This window comes from Gopherus flavomarginatus, chromosome 8 (genome assembly GCF_025201925.1).
Source record: "Gopherus flavomarginatus isolate rGopFla2 chromosome 8, rGopFla2.mat.asm, whole genome shotgun sequence".
Taxonomy (NCBI): Eukaryota; Metazoa; Chordata; order Testudines; family Testudinidae; genus Gopherus; species Gopherus flavomarginatus.
Genome location: NC_066624.1, coordinates 66,722,781 through 66,744,376, shown reverse-complemented (window position 1 = coordinate 66,744,376; position 21,596 = coordinate 66,722,781). Strand labels below are relative to the sequence as shown.

Below are 21,596 nucleotides of genomic sequence, written 5' to 3'. Positions count from 1 at the left end.
TCTCTGTGAAAGGCTTATCATATGCATGAATCGACATGATAGCTACCACTTAAGGGGGTCTGAGGTTTCTGAATTTATTCTGGAGATCCCTTTCAGCTAGCTAGTCAGGGCTAGTTGATACTCTTGCTTAGGGAGGTTGCAAAGATTAGAGGGGGGTCTGAGCACTGGGATTGAAGAGGTGGGTGCAAGTTGTAATGATTTGTCTGACACTTGCTGTATCTTCATATCTGTAGGCAGTCGGTGCCAGTCCAATTCCAGTACTTCTTACCAACGTACCCGCCTTCTGCCTACCCTTTGGCTGCACACACTTACACCCCCATCACCAGCTCTGTGTCCACCATCCGTCAATACCCTGGTAAGGAATTGCCATGCAAGTGACTTTTAGAGTAGTCTTGGAGCAGCAATAAGAGTATGCCAGGCCTGACTGGTAGAAGTGTTCAGTGCAGTTCAAGGCACTGGTTCACAGAGATTCTGCTAAACAAGTTTGGGTGTTTATCCAGACCCAAACCTCCTTGATAGGTCTCCCGTCATCCATGTTCTAATAAGCCAATTTAATTTTGTAATATTCTCACTCCGTTTACCTTACATACGTACACAGATTTGCTGATGAAGTTGTGGGTCTCCATAACTGGGAGTTGTTCTGGCCTAAGATGTCACTAAACTCAGTACACTAGCCCCAGTGTTATTTGTTGTGATACTACATTCGTTTTGCTGTCCACTGTCCCCTACTTCAGTTTTCAATGTGTTGTTGCATTTATGTATTGAATACATAAATGCATCATGGAAGGTGAGGTGCAAGGAAGAATCTGGAGGCCTTTGCAGCAAGGTAGGGGACGATTAGGGTGTTTAGCATGAAATGTTCAGTGGTGAAAATTAACTGTATAAATTAAGGTTTAGGCTTCAGAGTTAACATTTCTTTGAGGAAAATGGGGCAGTTCACATCTCTGACTATTGATTCAAGCAGCTGCAGACTCTCAAAATACAACACTATGTCAGTTCTTGTCATCATCGTTAACATCACAATCATGAGGGCTAGAAATATATATGTCTTTAAAAAGAAAGTTTATATTTTGGAGCACCATTTTACGTAACGGTTAAATTCTTCTTCATTGTGGGTGCTGGATAATGGGTTGGGCTTCAGAACAAACCAGTTCACCCTGTTGTAGTGTCAAGTATTTAGGATTAGAGAAAATTTAAACTAAGCCATATTTTAAAAGCTTTCCACACTTGGATTCTACTTCTCTCTTTTCTTTTGTAAACTATCACAGATATTTTTTTTTAAATCACATTAGTAGGCTGAAAACTATTACCAGTATACAAGCCTGTCTTTTTAAAATAAATGCTTCAGTGCTGCTCTTTCGTTTTTTCAAAAACTGAAAATATTTTGTATCTTGACACTCAAAGAACTCTCTTTAATAACATATCAGTGGCAAAAGTAGAGACCAAACTTTCAGGGGTAGTATACAGACTTCAGTTGCAGGATTCAAATGGCTAATTTTTAAACTTGTGAGTTAAAGAACAACTTAACAGCATTCTTTCAAAAGCACAGGCTTCGCTCCCTTCTTCCTGTTGTATCCCACTTTCTAATTAGTTTTGCAATTAAGTTATAGTATCTTGTAGCAACAGACGTAAATTCAAAATTAAGGCATCTGAAATTGTTATGGCTCTCAGCAATCTGGAGAGTTAGTTTGTGATGGGAAAAATCTTATTCAAATTTTGTTATCTTCAGCAGTAGCAAGGGGACTGCAAAATGTTAAGCAAATTGCTTCAACTTAAATAAAAATCCAAATAGTGTTTCGAACCCCTCTTTATGCACCAAAGGAAAATTAAGTAGTTCATTGGGGTGGAAATAATCAATGTTCATGTTACTGTTCTCAGTTTCCGCTCAAGCCCCCAACTCTGCCATCACAGCTCAGACTGGTGTAGGAGTGGCCTCCACTGTGCACCTCAATCCCATGCAGCTGATGACTGTAGATGCATCTCATGCCCGCCACATCCAGGGGATCCAGCCAGCGCCTATCAGTGCACAGGGGATCCAGCCAGCGCCTATCAGTGCACAAGGGATCCAGCCAGCACCAATTGGAACACAGGGACTCCATCCAGCTGCACCAATTGGCACACAGGGACTCCAGCCTGCACCAATCAATGCTCAGCAGCCACAAACAGAAACAAAGACTTCAGGTAACTTCAGCCAAGTAGGTCCATGCTATGTATGGGCTCAGTTCAAGGGAACAACGTAGCCGTGAATTCACCTCCAGCTTCTTGATCAACTGAAGTATTTAGCTAGTCTAACTCTCTGGGAAGCCACACCCTGATGAGAAATAGTATTTATATAATACAAACCTTTGTAAAGCTATAGTGGTAATACAATAGCAGACATTGAATACACGAATATGCACTCTCTCAGTAGATTTGTTTTTGTTCCATTATTTACGAGCCAAAGCTACATGATCAGGTTGCAAGTAGATTTTAGTGATTTGGTTTTTTAAGTTAGTGTTGGTCTGACAATGTTATGACTAAAGCCCTGGAAGTGCCACTGCAGCTGAAGAACCTGACAAACCTTCTCTGCATGTGGATGATTCTTCTCAAGAATGGCTTGCTCTTCTCACAGGTAGGATATGTTACCTATAAATTGCCCAAGACATGAAACCCATTACAGTCACACTTTGAAATGTGACTGCAAAATACCTTCACCAGCTGGACCTCTGAAGAAAAATCCCTCGTGTGAGGAAAAACATCAGTCCAGTTATCCTGAAGACTTTCTGAGGAAAAGACATCTAGCATCTCAGAGACCACTCTAGCCCCCTCCAGAGCTGGCTGGCAAGCAAATATTGTCCAGTATCTACTTCTCACCTGTCTAAATGTCCTGAATCAGTGGTGAGCTGAGATGGCCAAACACACCTGGCAGAAGGTTAGGACACAGCACTGTGAGACGGTGCCTTATTTACAAGTAATAAGCATTGCCAAAGACATGCAATTCTTATGCATATAGTGATACATTCTTCCCTGAGAAGCTCTGCCCCTTCCATTTCTCTTGGAATGCTAGTCTTACCTAGCAACAGTTGTTAGGCAGGTGATGCCTTCCATCTCCCCTAGAGAAGGTTGTTATTAAATTGCTTTTTACAGCACTACACTTCAAAACTAGGAGAGAGCTTGGGGAGCAAGTATACGAATACCTACTTTCCCATCAGGTGTTTCTTTTAATAACTGCTGCTTTTCTCATCTTCTCTTTGTTCTGTTCTGTCTCTCTCTCCTTTTCTTTAATGTCCTTTTTGTCCTTTTCAGCAGTGGTCTTGGCAGACGGAGCCACCATTGTAGCCAATCCTATTAGCAACACATTCAATGCAGCTCCAGCAGCGACCACAGTGGTACAAACTCACAGCCAGAGTGCCAGCGCCAGTGCACCAGCCCAGGGCTCATCCCCACGCCCAAGCATCCTCCGGAAGAAACCAGCTACAGATGGGTGAGTAGGACTTGACTTGGCATTTAATTGCTCTTCTGCTCAGGCTAGTCCAGGGGTGCCCAACCTGCAGGCCATACATGGCCCACCGGAGCATTTCATAAGACTCGCATCCTGCTTCAATGCAATATACTAATGACCGATTCATTAGCGTTTTGTCGTCAGGATCACATCATTTTAGTTTACACAGCATGTAAATAGACAATCCTGTACATAGAAACAACCCATCTAAACACACATGAAACAAGCTGAACTTAAAATATAAATCAATACAGGTGACTTTAAATCTTATTAAAATATGTAGAATCTGTTTGGCCTGCACACCGTTGTGCTTAGGATGATGGCGCCCTCCTGTGTAATAAGGTTGGGCACCAGTCATCTAGTCCAAGTAGACGAAACGTGTGCTTCAGTGACTGTCGAAAATTAAACCAGTGCAAGGTGCAAGTTAGATGCCCATCTCTATGAAAGACACACTTCATCCAGGTTGCATTTTTGTCCATCCTGTTTTAGAGCAGATGATTGAGTCATATCCTGTTGTCACTAATGGGATGTATAGGAGAATTTGACTCCAGTTCTTAAATATGACCTGCAAGGGGAAACAAAATATTTGAGCCACTTCCTTTTTGCTTCATGGTCTTTTTAAGTAATTAATTAATCAGGTTTTGTCTGCCCTGTTTTTCCTGGAACACTTTATGGACAACTGGAGAAGGAGTAAGATGATAACACAGAAATGACAAGTGAAACCTGATTAGCAAAGAGAGGAACGTAGCTTTAACTTAGGCTGTTTAAAACTCCTGCTTAATTCAAATGCTTGAATAAATAGGGGAAGAACTCTTAGATTCAATAACGTATTCCTGCCAATTTAAGGGCTAAAAACGTTTGCCTTCAACTTTTGAGACTTCCAATGAGTCCTCCAAGACTAGACTTGACATACTTGGTGTCAAGGTATTTTTCCCACTTTGAACTTTAGCGTCCAAAAAGTGGGGACCTGCATGTACCCTTCTAAGCTTAATTCCTAGCTTAGACCTGATAGCGCCGCCACCAGCCAAAATATAGTGTTTGGCACACTTTCTGTTCCCCCAAAACCTTCTCTGGGGAACCCAAGACCCAAACCCCTTGGGTCTTAAAACAAGAAGAAATAAACCATCCCCCCTCCTTCTTTCCCCCCACCTATCCCTGGTGAGTTCAGACCTAATCCCCTTGGGTCTTAAACAAGGGGAAAAAAAACCATCAGGTTCTTAAAAAAGAGAGCTTTTAATTAAAGAAAGAAAAAGTAAAAATTATCTCTGTAAAATCAAGATGGAAAATGTTTACAGGGTATTCAGCTCATATAGACTAGAGGGACTTCCTCCCCCTTAGCCTGAGATTAAAAGTTACAGCAAACAGAGGTAAAACTCCTTCCAGCAAAATACGCATTCACAAGTTAAGAAAACAAACATAAGACTAATCCGCCTTTTCTAGCTAGTACTTACTATTTTGAACACGAGAAACTGTTTCAGGAAGATTGGGGAAACCTGGGGTGCACGTCTGGTCCCTCTTAGCCCCAAGAGCGAACAACGAACAAAACAAACAGCACCAAACAAAGACTTCCCTCCACCAAGATTTGGAAGTATCTTGTCCCCCGATTGGTCCTCTGGTCAGGTGTCAGCCAGGTTTACTGAGCTTCTTAACCCTTTACAGGTAAAAGAGACATTAACCCTTAACTATCTGTTTATGACACTTGGTATTTAAGGTCAAATGCAAAGTAATGCACACTGGAAAACTTAATCCTAACTATAAATATAAAATGATGGGGTTTAGATTAACTGTTAACCCTCAAGAAAGAGATCTTGGAGTCATTGTGGATATTTCTCTGAAAACATCCACTCAATATGCAGCAGCAGTCAAAAAAACCTAACAGAATGTTGGGAATTTATTAGGAAAGGAATAGATAAAAAGACAGAAAAATATCATATTATCTCTATATTTAAATCCATGGTACGCCCACACCTTGAATACTGCATGCAGATTGAGTCCACAAGTTGACTGTGTGCTGTGGAACTCCTTGCCTGAGGAGTCATCTCTATCATATCCCCCCTTAGTCTCCTCTTTTCCTTGCCTGAGGAGTCACCCCATCTTAAAAAAGATGTATTGGAATTGGAATAGGTACAGGAAAGGACAAAAAAATTTATTAAGGATATGGAACAGCTTCCATATGAGGAGAGAGTATTAACACAGTAACTCCTTGTTTAACATTGTAGTTATGTTCCTGAAAAATGTGACTTTAAGCGAAACGATGTTAAGCAAATCCAATTTCCCCATAGTAATTAATATAAATAGGAGGGGTTAAATTCCAGGGAAATTTTTTTCACCAGACAAAAGACTGTGTCTGTCTGTGTCTGTGTGTACCAGTTTTAAACAGTTGAATACTGTACACAGCAATGATGATTGTGAAGCTTGGTTGAGATGGAGAAGTCAGAGGGTGGGATATTTCCCAGGGAATGCCTTACTGCTAACTGGTGAACAAGCACTTGTCTGAGCCCTCAAGGGTTAACACATTGTTAATGTAGCCTCATACTCTACAAGGCAGCACAAATCGAAGGAGGAGAGACAGCATGGCAAACAGAGAGAGACACCCTCTGTGTGAGAATGAGAGAGAGAGAGAGAGAGAGATGCACATTGCCCCTTTAAGTACGCTGACCCCACTCTAAGTACATTGCCTTTTTAAGTAGATCAGCAAGTTGAGACAGAAGCTGCTGCTAGCAAGCTCTCTCCATCCTGAGCCCTGTTGTGTCCCTTCCTCCTTCCCCCTCGCCCCACTCTGTGGAGATGGGATGCGGGAGGACAACACACCCTGATATTAGCCCCCCTTCCTTCCCTCCCTCCCTCCTTCCACCACCACCACCACACGCAGAACAAGCAGGAGGCTTCTGGGAGCAGCTCCAAGGCAGAGGGCAGGAGCAGCACATGGCAGTGTGGGGAGGGACAGCTGAACTGCTGGCAATTGATAGCCTGCTGGGCGGCTGCTGCACATGAAACTTAGGGGAGTGGGGAGCTGATGGGGGGGCTGCCAGTCGACCCCGGTTCCAAGCCCCCACCAGGTAGCTCCAACAGGCTGCTCTTTCTGCAAGCAGTGGACAAAGCAGGCGGCTGCCAAACAACTTTATAAGGGAGCATTGTGCAACTTTAAATGAGCTTGTTCCCTAATTGATCAGTAATGTAACAACGAAACAATGTTTACTGTTAGAGACGACTAAGGGGGGATATGATAGAGGTCTCTAAAATCATGACTGGTGTGGAAAAAGTAAATAAGGAAGTGTTATTTACTTCTTCTCGTAACACAAAAACTAGGAGTCACCAAATGAAATTAATAGGCAGCAGGTTTAAAACAAACAAAGTACAGTAGAACCTCAAAGTTTCAAACACCTTGGGAATGGAGGTTGTTCGTAACTCTGAAATGTTCATAACTGAACAAAACATTATGGCGGTTCTTTCCAAAATTTACAACTGAACATTGACTTAATACAGTTTTGAAACTTTACTATACGAAGAAAAATGCTGCTTTCCCTTTATTTTGTAGTAGTTTATGTTTAACATAGTACTGTACCGTATTGGCTTTTTTGGGCGGGGGGAGGGAGATGGCTCTGCTGCTGCCTGATTGCATACTTCTGGTTCCAGATGAGATGTGTAGTTGACTGGTCAGTTTGTAATTCTTAGGATAGGTCCATCAATGATTATTAGCGAGGATGGGCAGGGATGCAAAACCATGCTCTTGAAGTGTCCCTAGCCTCTGTTTGCCAGAAGCTGGGAATCGGCAATAGGAGAGAGATCACTTGATGATTATCTGTTCTGTTCATTCCATCTGAAGCATCTGGCATTGGCCACTGTTGGAAGACAGGATACTGGGCTAGGTGGACCATTGCTCTGACCTACTATGGCCGTTCTTATGTTTTTTATAAAATAGAGAAACTTCCCACTTTCTTAAAATATAAATCCTAAAAAAAGGGGGACAGTAGCCCAATTTTCTCTCTTTATGTAGGTCACATTTAAAGGTCTGTTGCTTCCTAGAATGGTCTGGGTTTGTTTGTTGGTTTGTTTTTTGGGTTTTTTTGTGGGGATTGGATAGTCTCAGAATTAAACCTTATGGGAATATTCAAGTATTTGATAGTGATAGACTCTTGTGTTTGCCAGACTCACTAGCTGACCAATATAGCATTATGCTGCCCTGTGATAAACGCACATTCAGCCTGCAGGATTCTGCTTCATAAGCTCATAGCTGAGAGCCATATTAGGTTGTGGTGGTTTGCTGAGCCTTGGGACAGTAATGGATGAATGGCTGGCACCACCCAGTGCTGGTAGATTGTCCATTCTCCACAGTTAGAGGCTGGTGGCCTCAACACAACCATGGGTGAGCAAGATGAAAGTAAAATTGGTAAGGATCCTTGGCGCTCTGTGGAGAAATCCTCAAAATGGGTGAGAGGAGACTGATAGCTTGGACTTACCCTTTTGGGGAAATAAAATATGAAGCCTTGTTTGAAGAAATACTAGAAGCGAATCCTATTCATGTATCTGATCATAAGTTTACTAATCCATCACCACCTTAGGAGTGCAATGCAACTAGCACAGGAAGACAAAACCTATTCCACTTGCAGCAGCAAGAGATCCAGTCTTTCTTCCGCCTTCGTTGGCGTTCAGGTTTCTGAGGGCAACGTACCTGAGCGGCAGCAGTTTCAAGCTTATCTATGTCTTCCAGACTGGCAGTCCGGAAAAGTCTGATTCCCCCTCAGCCTTCTGAAGTAGCTAGCACCCGCGTGGAGAGCTCTGTGCGGAGCACATCTGGATCACCCAGACCTGCTGGGTAAGGATTTCAAACAGCAGACTCTGCATGACACCACCTACTGTATAATGGATCAAAGCCAATGGAATTTAGTTTAAGGAGAGAAGGGTGTGTAAAAGATGTTGTGTAAACATGACACAAATTCATTACGAAGTAAAATAGAAATGTAAAGGAATGACTGTATTACACCAGAGTTGTATTTTTAACTGATGTAATTGTTCTGGTGCTTGCACAAGATCCTAATCCCTTAAAATATCTCATTATCAGAGCAATATCTTATTGCATTTACCCTTTTAGAGTACGGCAAGTTAATTATTTTAACATGGATTGCTTCATCAAATGTTTATTTAAAAGGAAGGGCTTCATAATATTTCTGTTTGGGTTTGATGAATAGAAAACTCATTCTTCACAGTTATTAAAGTTGTTTTCTATTTGGCTAGCCAATTAAGTATCTTTTAGCTCCCTGCTGAAGGGAGTTGATTAGTGTTGGAATCATTATGCTTATAAAAGACACGCTCAGCAATCACCATTGATAATGCACAAAGGAAAAAAATGCTGGCATTCTGTCTAAAAGTAAAGCAAAGGTTGTAGAGCTCGTAGTTCACAACGCTTGGAAATGAATGCTGCATAGAGTTCAGCTAGAACTGCCTTGCCAATTACATGATCCAGATCCAAGAAGAACGTGTGTCATTACCTCTTTCTATCACCTCCCCTGCCATAGATTTATCTTCTTTAATTTGGACCTAGTCATGAGATTGCTAAATATATATATCAATGGCTATTAGCCAGGATGGGCAGGGATGGTGTCCCTAGCCTGTTTGCCAGAAGCTGGGAATGGGTAACAGGGTGGATCACTTGATGATTACCTGTTCTGTTCATTCCCTTTGGGATCTGGCTTTGGCCACTGTCAGAAGACAGGCTATTGGGCTGTATAGACTTTTGGTCTGACCCAGTATAGTCATTCTTAGGTTTTAGTTAATCTTCTAAGAAAGCGCTCTTGGTGAAACAGCACAAGAAATCAATCTCCTGATCACTTGTGAGATCAGTGTAAACGACCTGGATGTCACCGAGGGCATGTCTACCCTTACCTCGGGAGCAATTGATCCAGCATGGGTCGATTTATCGCGTCTAGTGAAGACATGATAAATTGACTGCTGAGAACTTTCCTATCGACTCCAGTACTCCACTGGAGTGAAAGACACAGGTGGAGTCGACGGGGGAGCGTCAGCAGTCGACTTACCTCAGTGAAGACACTGCAGTAAGTAGATCTAAGTAGGTCGACTTCAACTACGTTATTCATGTAGCTGAAGTTGCGTAACTTAGATCGATTTGCCCCCCACCCTCCCAGTGTAGACCAGGCCTGAGTTAGGGATGAACATTTTGAGGTAAACATTCCACGAAGTGTTTCAGATTACTGAGGTATACATCAAGTACTGGGGCAGAAAAAATGGGTTTTCTAAAGGAGCTACCTCCAAAGCTCAGTTCATTAACTTTACAGACTTTTGTCTGCGGTAGAAAGTCATGGCAGCAGGACTTAAGATGTTGAGTGGATTAAACTAACACTAGTTTTTATGTTTTAGTGCTAAGCCTAAACCAGAAATCCATGTCTCTATGGCTACTCCAGTCACTGTGTCTATGGAGGCAGTGTCCAATCAAACCAGCGAGCAGCCCACCATTGCAGTCCCACCTACCTCTCAGCAGCCTCCATCTGCCATTCCAACAATTATTGCAGCAGCTAGTCCACCTTCTCAGCCAACAGCACCTCTGTCAGCGATTCCAGGAGCAGTTCCAGCTGCTCCAGCCACTTCTACCACAATTATAGCTGCTCCTCCACCTCCATCAACTATGAGTGGGGCCCTCTCCACAGTATTGGGACCCGCAGCACCAGAGATAAAAATCAAAGAGGAAATGGAACCTATGGACATAATGCGACCAGTCTCAGGTAGCCTTCTGATTAAAGTAACTGCAGTCACTCCTTTTTTGGGGAGTGATGGTAAGGGCCTGACCAAAGCCAACTTGAAACTCCCTTGGATAGTGGTACAGCATGTCAATCACAGGGTTGCTATCAGAGTAATTTTAAATAATTTCTAAAGATTCTCTTGTTCCTGTTTTATTTCAGTGTAAGTCCAGAGTCTACAAACTTGTTTGAATCTTGTTTTCAGTGACATGAATGGGCATGAAGTTCTGATGGGCTGGTGTTCCAGTGATAACTGGAATGGAAAATGAGGGTCCTGTTGATTCCTAAGCAAGGGTTTGAGATCAGTTTTAGTCATAGCAGGGGAGGGCATTGAAATGCCAGTGACTATGAACTGTCCATCTTAAATCTAAGAGTTTGCAGAGTGGCCAGTGAACCTCTTCCATTTAAAAATTAAGCCTAGTTCTTTGGATTTTCTTGTACAATTGTTTGGATACCCCATGTGCCAGGGGAGGAGGCGAGACTGAGGTAACAGCAAAGCAGTAAAATCCTACTTTAGGCATACAAAACTGAGATAAAACCCCTTAAGCGTAGATTTCCTTCTTCTCTATACAAACAATGTTTAAGTTCCTTTTCCTTGGACAGCTAGCACGTTCTGTTCTATCACCCCTTCTTTCCCCCAGTAAAATGAAATTATTTTCAGGATAGATATCACTGGGACAGCACTTAGACAGTATTAACTTGTCACTTTCACACTAGCTGACATAAAGTTGCACTCTCTGTCAGGCTCTTAAACATTTTTCTTTCTGTATCTATTTTAGCAGTTCCTCCGTTGACTACAAATACCATGTCTCCATCTCTTGCATTGCTGGCCAACAACCTTTCCATGCCCCCGAACGACTTGCCACCTGGTGCCTCACCAAGGAAAAAGCCCCGGAAGCAGCAGCATGTAATCTCCACAGAGGAAGGAGACATGATGGAGACTAATAGCACTGATGATGAGAAATCCACTGCCAAAAGTCTGCTGGTGAAAGCAGAGAAGCGCAAGTCACCTCCAAAAGAGTATATAGGTAATGGCATCTGTGATGGTAACTGCTTTCTCTGCTCAAATATCTGCTCTTCTCTTTTCCTCCAAATTAGCATCCTTTGTTCCCTGCCTCTACAATAATGAGACTTCCGTTAAACAAGAAACCCGAGTTACGAATTAATAGTTAGCCCTTCCATTGTGCTTTTCAAAACATCTGTTTCTCATAAGCTCCATCTCAGTTTCATCTGTAAAATGTTAAGTGACTCATTCAATCCCAGAGAGGGAGTTGGCACTTGAGCTGCTTCCTGGTCTTCTGCTTAAATCACTGGATCATGCCAGTCTCTTCTAGTTGAAACTGCTTGTTTCTCTTGGCTCTTAGATGAAGAAGGTGTCAGGTACGTCCCTGTGCGTCCAAGACCCCCTATCACACTGCTCCGTCACTACCGCAACCCCTGGAAAGCTGCCTATCACCACTTTCAGAGATACAGTGATGTCAGAGTGAAAGGTCAGTTTGTTTTACAGGATTTCCTGTTGCTCATACGTAATGCTGGGAACAGTTGCCTTATGAGTGGTTGTAGTCATATAGACAAAGGAGTTAAATAACGAGAGTGTGGCAAATAGAACTTGTTTCCTGTTCAGGTATGTTCATCATGTGAGCTAAAGGAAAACTTCTAGCTAGCAATGATGCTATCTCGTCAGACCTCCTGACGGTAGAGGGAGACAGTCGCACTTAAACAGGGCTGACCTTCCACCCACCAGAGGGAAGTAATATACACCAAAAGTAGCCAGCATATTATACTTTTGGAGGAGTTTTGCACCACTATGCGTGCACAGAATTTATGTCCGCACAGATTTCTTTGCTTCCCGGCAGAAAATGACTTTCTGATGGGGAAGTAAAGGGAATCCACAAGAGCGGGCATGTCACCATACCCAGCTGGCAGAGAGGTAAATCACTGTGAGGCAGGGGGAAGGACTGGGAAAGACCCAGGGAAGACCCAGCTGGTGGCTCCTACCCTGCACCTGGGTCAGCTGCTAGTCCCAGCTGGGCTGGGGAGGACGGGACTTCCTCTTCCCCTGCATGGCATCTGGGGCCCTGTCAGACCCACCCCTAGATTTCACCCCTGGCTCTAGAAAGCTCTGCAAACTCTCCTCCTCTTTCCCGCCCCCCCCCCCTTCCTGCACCCATCACACCTCAGCTCGAAGGGGAGGGATCGCTGTACAGGGAGCTGCACCCCCATCTGCCCAACCCCCATGCATCCAGACCCTCCCACTGAGCCTAACACACCCTGCACCCAGAACCTCCCCAACAGACCCCACTTCCCCTGCACCTGGACCACCCTGACAAGCCACCTGCACCCAGATCCCCAACAAGTGCCAACCAGCTGCATCTGGATCCCCACCACATTGAGTCCCCCACATCCACACGCCCTGCTGCTGAGCCCCAACCACCTTCACCTGGATTCCCCTGCAGAGTCCTATTACCCTTGCACCCAGAACCCCTCAACAAGCTCCTGTGCATGTAGATCTCCCCACGCCCAGATCCCCCACTGAGACACCTGCACCCAGATGGCAGGCCTGAGGAAGCAGCGTAGTTTGGGCAGGCACCCAGAGCAGCTGCCTGCCCAGCTCCCTGCCCTGAGTGCTGCTTTTACACAACTGGCTCCTGCCCTGAAGGGAAAACAGCCGTCCCGCAGCCCCAGAATTACATGACTCTGCCCCTTCCCTGCTCCAGCCCCTGCCTTCAACCGTCCCCTCTCCCCAGCACTGAGGGAGTTGGACCAGAGGAGAGCAGGGCTGGGTTGCCCTGTGTTCTCCTCCGCAGGTACAGAGGAAATATTGTAGAGGCAGAAACACAGACCAGCCGCCACACTATGTCTATAGTGGGAGCACTAACCCTTATTGTTGTCCGGTCACACCTCCTCCCCACCCCAGTTCTGCTGCCTCTACTTCCACATATGTGTGAAATCTTCACATATCTGGTACATGAGTGGATATTGCTGTCCTGACCAAGTGACCTGTGTTAGGTTCTTACTGGAGCATGTGGAGGGGAAAAAAAAATCTTACAGTATCATAACTGTCCTTTGTTCCTATGTTAGACACATCAGATTTGTGTTCTTTGGTTTTAGAAGAGAAGAAAGCTATGCTGCAGGAGATTGCCAATCAGAAAGGAGTATCCTGCCGTGCGCAAGGTTGGAAAGTCCATCTCTGCGCAGCACAGTTACTGCAGTTGGTAAGTGAATGGAGCTTACCAGTTGAGCTTCCTACAACATGGGGAGAGTAGGAGTACTCCTAGATGAGCATTAGCTGTTTTGTAAGCATCACAAATTAGAAAAACACATCAGACACTGGAGTATCTCAGACTGTATGGTCTGTAGGGAGTTGGCCATATGCTCTCCAGTTGTAGGAATGTGTGGCATTTTCTTCAGAAACTTCAGAGTGGTGGAGGTTTGAATCCAGACATAAAAGCTGATTCATTCTGTACAGATGCTCAAAACTGGCAACTCCCTCCCTCTGATGCACAGGTCTGAAGATGTCTGTCTGGGATGGTGCTGCTGATAGGAGGAGGCAGCACTGCTCCACATTCTTGGATGTTTCTCTTGTGGGTTGGGGGTGAGGTAGGTGCTCTGCATTCTAGCATCAAACTCCCCCAAACCTCTGCATTCCCAGAACAGAATTGAGGAGAGAAGGGAAGCAGCTCTGCATTTCAGAAGGATGGGGGCTGCTCTGGATTCAGATGTGGGGATGCAATTTGTAGTCTGAATTCTTCAAAGCATCTGTTTCAGGGGCAAGGGTCAGAGAGCACTCGTTAGGATCCATGCTCTTTCAGAAGTGGAGCAATCCTCTTATAGGATGTTGGTATGAAGAATAACATTACATCAAAGGCTCCATCTCATGAATAAGCAACATGAATAGCTGAGGGAGGAGCAAAATAGCCTCACTTGTTTGTGTATAATTTTCTTAATATAGAGAAACGTTGTGCATTCCAGTGATGGGTATTCTCACTAAGGTCTCATGTCTTCTAGACTAACCTGGAGCATGACGTGTATGAGCGCCTCACCTCCCTGCAGGAAGGAATAATCCCCAAGAAAAAGGCAGCAACTGATGACGACTTACATCGAATAAATGAACTGATACAGGTAAAAGTTGATGGCTCAGTATATCTACTTTACCCTTAATTACAAACTCATTCTATTGCTGGCTATGGTGCAATTAGTAAGAACTACCAAGCGGGGGAAATGCTAGTGTATTTCAAGAGTGATTATTCAAAGGTTACTTACAGACTTGGAAATGACAGTGTGTGTTCTGCTCTTAATGACAGAGGTGTGTGTATTTCAGGGGAATATGCAGAGGTGTAAACTTGTGATGGATCAGATCAGTGAGGCCCGAGACTCCATGTTGAAGGTCTTGGATCACAAGGAGCGTGTTCTGAAGCTCTTAAACAAGAATGGAACTGTCAAGAAAGTGTCCAAATTAAAGCGAAAGGAGAAGGTCTAGAGCCAGAAGAATAAGGACTCTGGAAATGGAGAACGTGTACAGAATGGAGTTGTTCAGTCTTTTTTTTTTATTTTGGGTTTATTTTGAAGTAGAGCATCTGACTAAAAAGGATGAGTTCCAGAGAACACAGATGGATGTGTGGAGCCCATTGACCTGGAGGGATTGGCCTGGATCTGTCATAATGAACAAAGATTTTTCTCTCAGGTTCATCCCTTTTAAACTCTTTGAAGTCACATTTGTTTAACCCTCCTGACATGTCAGTGCCTACTAACTGGTACTCGTAATGCAGTGTGTGATGGACAGTCCCCTTTTCATTTTAGAGTTTAGAGGTAACTTACAGGTTTGTCCATGGATTCCTGCAGGAGGTCTCAAGATTTTGATCTGAAAGTATTGGCTCAGACTGCCAGGAGCTTTTCAAACCATTGAAAATGACATCACTTCCAGTTACCTATTCTTCCTTCCCCCCCCTTCCGTCTTTCTGACTTTGCAGTGTCTGAAGTAGCCTTCTTAAACCAGTGCCATTGCACTAGATCTGCCACGTTTAGAATCTCCTGGTTCTGAAGTCCTAGCTGTCCATATTTTTTTTTTTTTTTTAAAGAACCATTTCAGTGATTTTGTAGTATCTGTTGTGTGTGTCCATGTTGGTGCTCTCGCATACTTGTTTTGAAGTACTTCTCTTCCAACACAGTACTTCTTGTAGCTGGTGTGATGCTGTTAATTGTATGTACCACATACATCCTGAAAACTTTAATAAAGGACTTGGAGACTTTTGTACCTGAGCTGTTTGTATATTTTTATGCTATAGAAAATACACAACCCATAAGCTCTAAAAGAAACTCACCCCCTGAAAGCCATTGCAGAAATGAGGAGCTGGATTTTGGAAACAAAAATCTACCTCTTCTGCTGCTGTCAGGAAAGAGAGTTCATTGGGGTTTCAGCCTATCTAGGTGCAAGTGTGGTATTCAGTTTTATCCTGAGTCTCCATAAGGACTGCCAAATTAGTCCACTGATGAAGAGTTACTAATTCCAAGTAACTATGCACAGTACACACAAACTTTCATGACACCCTTGCTTTAGGAAGTAATTTAGTTTTCATTTTGAGTTCTAATCTTCAGGTGGCTAATGGTCACTGGAAACTCAGTGTACTTTTTTCTGACCATCTGAAATTGTCCAAAAAAGCTGCTATTTCATTCTATAGCATAAAGAAATTGGAAATACTGAATATGAATAAAACTCATAACAAGGTGAGCGTGCTGCTTCTTTCATATGCACCATATTTTAGATCCATCTGCCAAGATAAGTCTATTCCGATTTGACTCTAGTTTTATTTAAAAATAAATATACATCTCCATAATGCATTTTTGATAATGTTACAGTAATTTTAGCTAATATGGAACAACTTAAATTGTGGTGTGGGAACTTAACTTTTGGGAGGAGTAGGGGGAGAGAGTGAAAATGTCAGTAAAATACCATTGAAAAACTTTTAAAATACTTACTTACAGACTTGTAAAAATTTAATTCTGCAAAGAAATAAAGGAACTAATTTTTCATACTACAAAATGTGGAAGGCAAGCTGTGGGATCAAATTACTTTCACTTATCAGTTTTGTTGCTTGTGGTTCAGGAAAGGGCTATCTTGAATGCTGGGAAATGCACATAATGTTGTCAAAACACTATTTGGCATAAAGTAATATAGACTCCATGAAGAATGAATCTGCTCAGCTGAACCTAGGTTTTACAGGTTAGAAATATTCAATTTTATCTGCCACAGGAGCAAGCTTAAATTCCCCTTTCAGGCTGATAACTGCCAGCCTTCAACAGAAAATGGCTTTCTGAACAAATCATTTGTCATGTTCAGAAATGGTTTTTACCTGAACATTATGTATGGCTTTATAGGTCTTGCTCTTAGATGCTTTGCTGTTTTATTCCAAAAAGCTATTGTTAATGTAATCCTTTCAACTAGGACATTCTCATCTAAGCCTAAATAGTTGTTGTAGTAATTGGGATTGATACTATACATCTATTTATATACAAGACCTTCATTTTTTTTGGATGGAAGGCTGAAATTCCTTAATGAAATTCCTGAAATGAAATACAGGCAAATTCAGAGTCACTTTACTGCTGAGGAAACTAGTTTTTAGGTAGTAACAAGTAATGATTTTTAAAAAGAGTTCTGAAATTTTGTTTGCCTGTAACTTGACAAATCTATCTCTAACTTCTCTGCATCAATCTTGGACCAGACCTTCAGCTACTGCAAAATGGTGGCACTCCATTGTCTTCAACAGAGCTATGCCAATTTACACCAGCCACTGATTTGCACACTTGTTGGAGGATGCATCGAACTGAGCTCTTTGAATTTGGGCATGTGGGATGCTGTACTGGGGATAAAGCCTTGGCTCAGACCATTTTTTGTTGCTTGAAACAGCAGCAGTCCTCACAGCATTTTGCCGCCTCTTTGCATCATTACCCCTTAGGGTAACTTGAAGAAATGTAAGTATATTTTTAACATTTTGGGCAATGTCTGGAGTGCTGCAAAGTGTAATACAGTGCTGGCAGAGCCAGTAATTCTTGTAAGATTTCTCTACACAGCTTTGTCAATTCATCTTGCCTGACTTGCAGCTCCTGTAGCTTGAGACCTTCGCTCTCCTTCAGAGGAAATACTAGTAACCCTTTATAGGCAGCTAACAAATTACTGTGAAACCAACAGCCCCATTTCTCCTTCAAACACTGGAGAGTTCCTAAATTAAGTATGGTTTTGGGTGTGTTTCAGTGTTACTATTTTTTAATTCCAAAATGCTTCTGGACTAAATATTGTCAAACTCTCTGGGGTGAAAGGGCAAAGCCATGCATTCTTTATTTCTACCATACCGTTCCAAATCTTCTATACCCTACACTGATTCTTCACAACATTGCTGTGAGGTGAAAGAATGCAGAGATTAAAAGATTTTTTTCCCAACATCACCAACTAGAACTAGGATTTAGTTTTTGGCTTGCCATTTTATGCTCCCATCTCTCCTGTAGCAATACCTAGGGTTTGCCACCACTATACTTCATAGGAAGTGCCTTATATTCAAAGTACTCTAGCTTTCATGACCTACAGCCTCTCCCTGTAAGTGTGATGCACCCCACTTATCAACATCTAACCACACACTTCCCACATTAACCAGTCTTCAAAGGTGAGTGGGTTAGTCAGTGTTTTAGTGTAACTGTGCTATTAAGCTCCTATTTTTATTCAGAGTCCTACATAAATTGATGTTTTGAGTAAGGCTGTCAAGCTATTAAAAAAAATTCCAATTGTGCAGTTAAACAATAACTACCATTTATTTAAATATTTTTGGATGTTTTCTACATTTTCAAATATTGATTTCAATTACAACACAATACAAAGCGTACACTGCTTTATTACGAATATTTGCACTGTAAAAAAACAAAAATAGTATTTTTCAGTTCACCTAATGTACTGTAGTGCAATCTCTTTATCATGAAAGTTGAACTTACGAACGTAGAATTATGTACAGAAAACTGCATTCAAAAATAACAGTGTAAAACTTTAGAGCCTACGAGCCCAGTCAGTCCTCCTCCTTGTTCGGCTAAGAGAAACAATTTTTGTTTCCATTTACAGGAGATAATGCTGCCTACTTCTTGTTTACAATGTCACCGGAAAGTGAGAACAGGCATTTGCATGGCACTGTTGTAGCCGGCATTGCAAGATATTTAACGCATCTGGCATGTAAGAGTCATATGCCTCTTCAGGCTTTGGCCATTGTTCCAGAGGACATGCTTCCATGCTGATGATCCATGTTAAAAAAAAAAATGCGTTAATTAAATTTGACTGAACTCCTTGGGAGAGAATTGTATGTCTCCTGTTCTGTTTTATCCGCATTCTGCATATATTTCATATTATAGCAGTCTCGGCTGATGACCCAGCACATGGTGTTCCTTTTAAGAACACTTTCACTGCAGATTTGACAAAATGCAAAGAAAGCAGCAATGTGAAATTTCTATTGACAGCTAGAGCACTCAACCCAGGCTTTAAGAATCTGAAGTGCCTTCCAAAATCTGATCAGGACGAGGTGTGGAGCATGCTTTCAGACGTCTTTAAAAGAGCAACACTCTGATGCAGAAACTACAGAATCCAAGCTACCAAAAAAGAAAACCAACTGTCTGCTGGTGGCATCTGACTCAGATGATGAAAATGAACATGCATCAGTCTGCTCTGCTTTGGATCATTAACAAGCAGAACCCATCATCAGCATGGACACGTATCCTCTGGAACAGTGGTTGAAGCATTAAGGGACGCATGAATCTTTAGCACATCTGGCATCTAAATAGCTTGTAATAAAAAATTATATAAAGTGAGCACTGTACACTTTGTATTCTGTGCTGTAATTGAAATAGATTCATTTGAAAATGTAGAAAAACACCCAAAAATATTTAATAAATTTCAATTGGTATTCTATTGTTTAAACAGTGTGATTAATCATGATTAATTTTTGTAATCACAATTTTTTGAGTTAACTGCAATTAACTGACAGCCCTACTTTTGAGTTTTCTTAATGAAACAGCTAAGTGGAATTGGAAGAGGTTTAGAAAAGGGCAACAAAAATGATAAGGCGTATGGAATGGCTTCCGTATGAGGAGTGATTAATAAGACGGACTTTTCAGCTTGGGAAAGAAATGACTAGAGGATATGAGAGGTCTATAAAATCATGACTGGTGTTGAGAAAGTAAATAAGGAAGTGTTATTTACTCCTTTTCATAACACACGAACTAGGGATCACCAAATGAAATTAATAGGCAGCAGGTTTAAAACGAAGTATTTTTTTTCACACACCACACACAACCTATGGAACTCCTTGCTAGAGGATGTTGTGAAGGCCAAGGCTATAACAGGGTTCAAAAAAGCACTAGATAAATTCATGGAGGATACGCCGATCAGTGGCTATTAGCCAGGATGGCCAGGGATGGTATCCCTAGCCTCTGTTTGCCAGAAGTTAGGAATGGGCAACGGGATGGATCACTTCGGCCTGGTCTACACTACGAGTTTGTCGAATTTAGTAGCGTTAAATTGAATTAACCATGCACCCATCCACACAATGAAGCCATTTACTTTGACATAAAGGGCTCTTAAAATCAATTTCTGTACTCCTCCCCGACGAGGGGACTAGTGCTGAAATCAATATTGCCGGTTCAAATTAGGGTTAGCGTGGACGCAATTCAATGGTATTGGCCTCCGGGAGCTATCCCACAGTGCACCATTGTGATTGCTCTGGACAGCACTTTCAACTCAGATGCACTGGCCAGGTGTACAGGAAAAGCCAGGCAAACTTTTGAATCTCATTTCTTGTTTGGCCAGTCGAGCTCATCAGCACAGGTGACCATGCAGTCCAAGGATCGAAAAAGAGCTCCAGCATGGACTGCATGGGAGGGTACTGGATCTGATCACTGTATGGGGAGATGATTCCATGCTATCAGAACTACATTCCAAAAGATGAAATGTCAAAACATTTGAAAAAATCTCCAAGGGCATGATGGAGAGAGGCCATAACAAGGATTCAATACAGTGCCGCTTGAAAGTTAAAGAGCTCAGACAAGCATACCAGAAAACCAAAGAATCAAATGGACACTTCAGGGCAGAGCCGCAGACATGCTGCTTCTATGCTGAGCTGCAAGTAATTCTGGGGGGGACGCAACCACTACCCCACCCCAACTGTGGATTCTGAGGAGGGGGTACTCCCAGCCATGCCTGAGGACTTTGCGGATGGGGAAGATGAGGAGGAGGAGGACGACGACAATGACCTTGAGAGCACACCATTCTCCCCAACATCCAGGATCTTTTTCTCACCCTGACTGAAATACCCGCCAAGGCAGCCCCCGGACCATGAAGCCTCCGGTGAGTGTACCTTTGTATATATAATACATGGTTTAAGAGCAAGCATTTTTTTAAATGATTAATTTGCCCTGAGGACTTGTGATGCATTTGCAGCCAGTAAGCTACTGGAAAAGTCTGTTAACATGTCTGAGGATGGAGCAGAAATCCTCAAAGGACATCTCCATGAAGCTCTCCTAGAGGTACTCTAAAAGCCTTTGCAGAAGGTTTCTGGGGAGAACCAGCCATGCAGTGGGGGGAGGGGTAAAGCGATCATCCCAGAATGCGGGGGGAGGTACTTTGGTTTCTGCTGCTGCACGCTAACACGAAAACCACAGCACTCAACGGGCTTTGCTTGTTTGTATGGGAAAGGAGAGTGCTGCTTTTATGAAGGTTGCAGAAGCTGAAAGACTATGGCTTACCATGGCCACCTGCAAGACAAAGTCTGTTGCCCGGACCTGCATCTGTGATCTCCAGAACACCAAAGCTGCAGGCACTCAATATAAAAGATGCAAAATGCGACCTTGTACCGAAATCACATGTGCTATGTAATGTGAATCTAAATGTAAAATGTATCTTTTTAAATACTTCTCTCCCTTTTTTCCCTCCCGCAGCTGCAAATTTTTCAAGCCCCAAAGGCTCTCTCAGATAAGGCGGCAAAAAAAACACACGCGCGATGAAATGTGCTCTGAGATCATGCAGTCGATCTGCAATGAAAGAGCTCATCTGAATGAGTGGAAGGACACAGTATCACAGTACAGGAAAATGGCCAATGAATGTGAGAACAGAAGGGAAGATCAGAGGAGGCAAGATGCAATGCTGGGGCTACTGCAGGATCAAATGGACATGCTCTGGCGTCTGGTGGAGCTTCAGGAACGGCAGCAGGATCACAGAGTGCCACTGCAGCCCCTGTTTAACTGCCCTCTCCCCTCCCCATGTTCCGTAGCCGCCTCATCCAGATGCCCAAGAACGTGGGGGGTGAGGGGAGGAGTCTCCGGGGACCCAACCTCTCCAC

At 42.9% G+C, this 21,596-nt stretch overlaps 1 protein-coding gene across 5 annotated transcripts in view; it reads left to right on the top strand.

Annotated features, from left to right (window-relative positions):
• SAP130 (Sin3A associated protein 130) overlaps positions 1-15,492 on the top strand; it is a 33,513-nt gene extending 18,021 nt beyond the window's left edge. For 2 of the 5 annotated variants that reach the window (XM_050966239.1, XM_050966238.1), the window contains exons 12-21: positions 234-355; positions 1,879-2,181; positions 3,289-3,463; positions 8,193-8,297; positions 9,857-10,218; positions 11,013-11,261; positions 11,598-11,723; positions 13,345-13,448; positions 14,242-14,355; positions 14,555-15,492. In XM_050966239.1, coding sequence (XP_050822196.1) covers positions 234-355; positions 1,879-2,181; positions 3,289-3,463; positions 8,193-8,297; positions 9,857-10,218; positions 11,013-11,261; positions 11,598-11,723; positions 13,345-13,448; positions 14,242-14,355; positions 14,555-14,713 — 1,819 coding nt within the window. In that variant the 3' untranslated portion in view covers positions 14,714-15,492. Of the gene's footprint in view, positions 1-233; positions 356-1,878; positions 2,182-3,285; positions 3,464-8,192; positions 8,298-9,856; positions 10,219-11,012; positions 11,262-11,597; positions 11,724-12,089; positions 12,164-13,344; positions 13,449-14,241; positions 14,356-14,554 lie in introns of those variants that run through there. The other 3 variants (XM_050966237.1, XM_050966236.1, XM_050966235.1) reach the window with 2 other exon arrangements.
• The last annotated feature ends 6,104 nt before the right edge of the window (positions 15,493-21,596 follow it).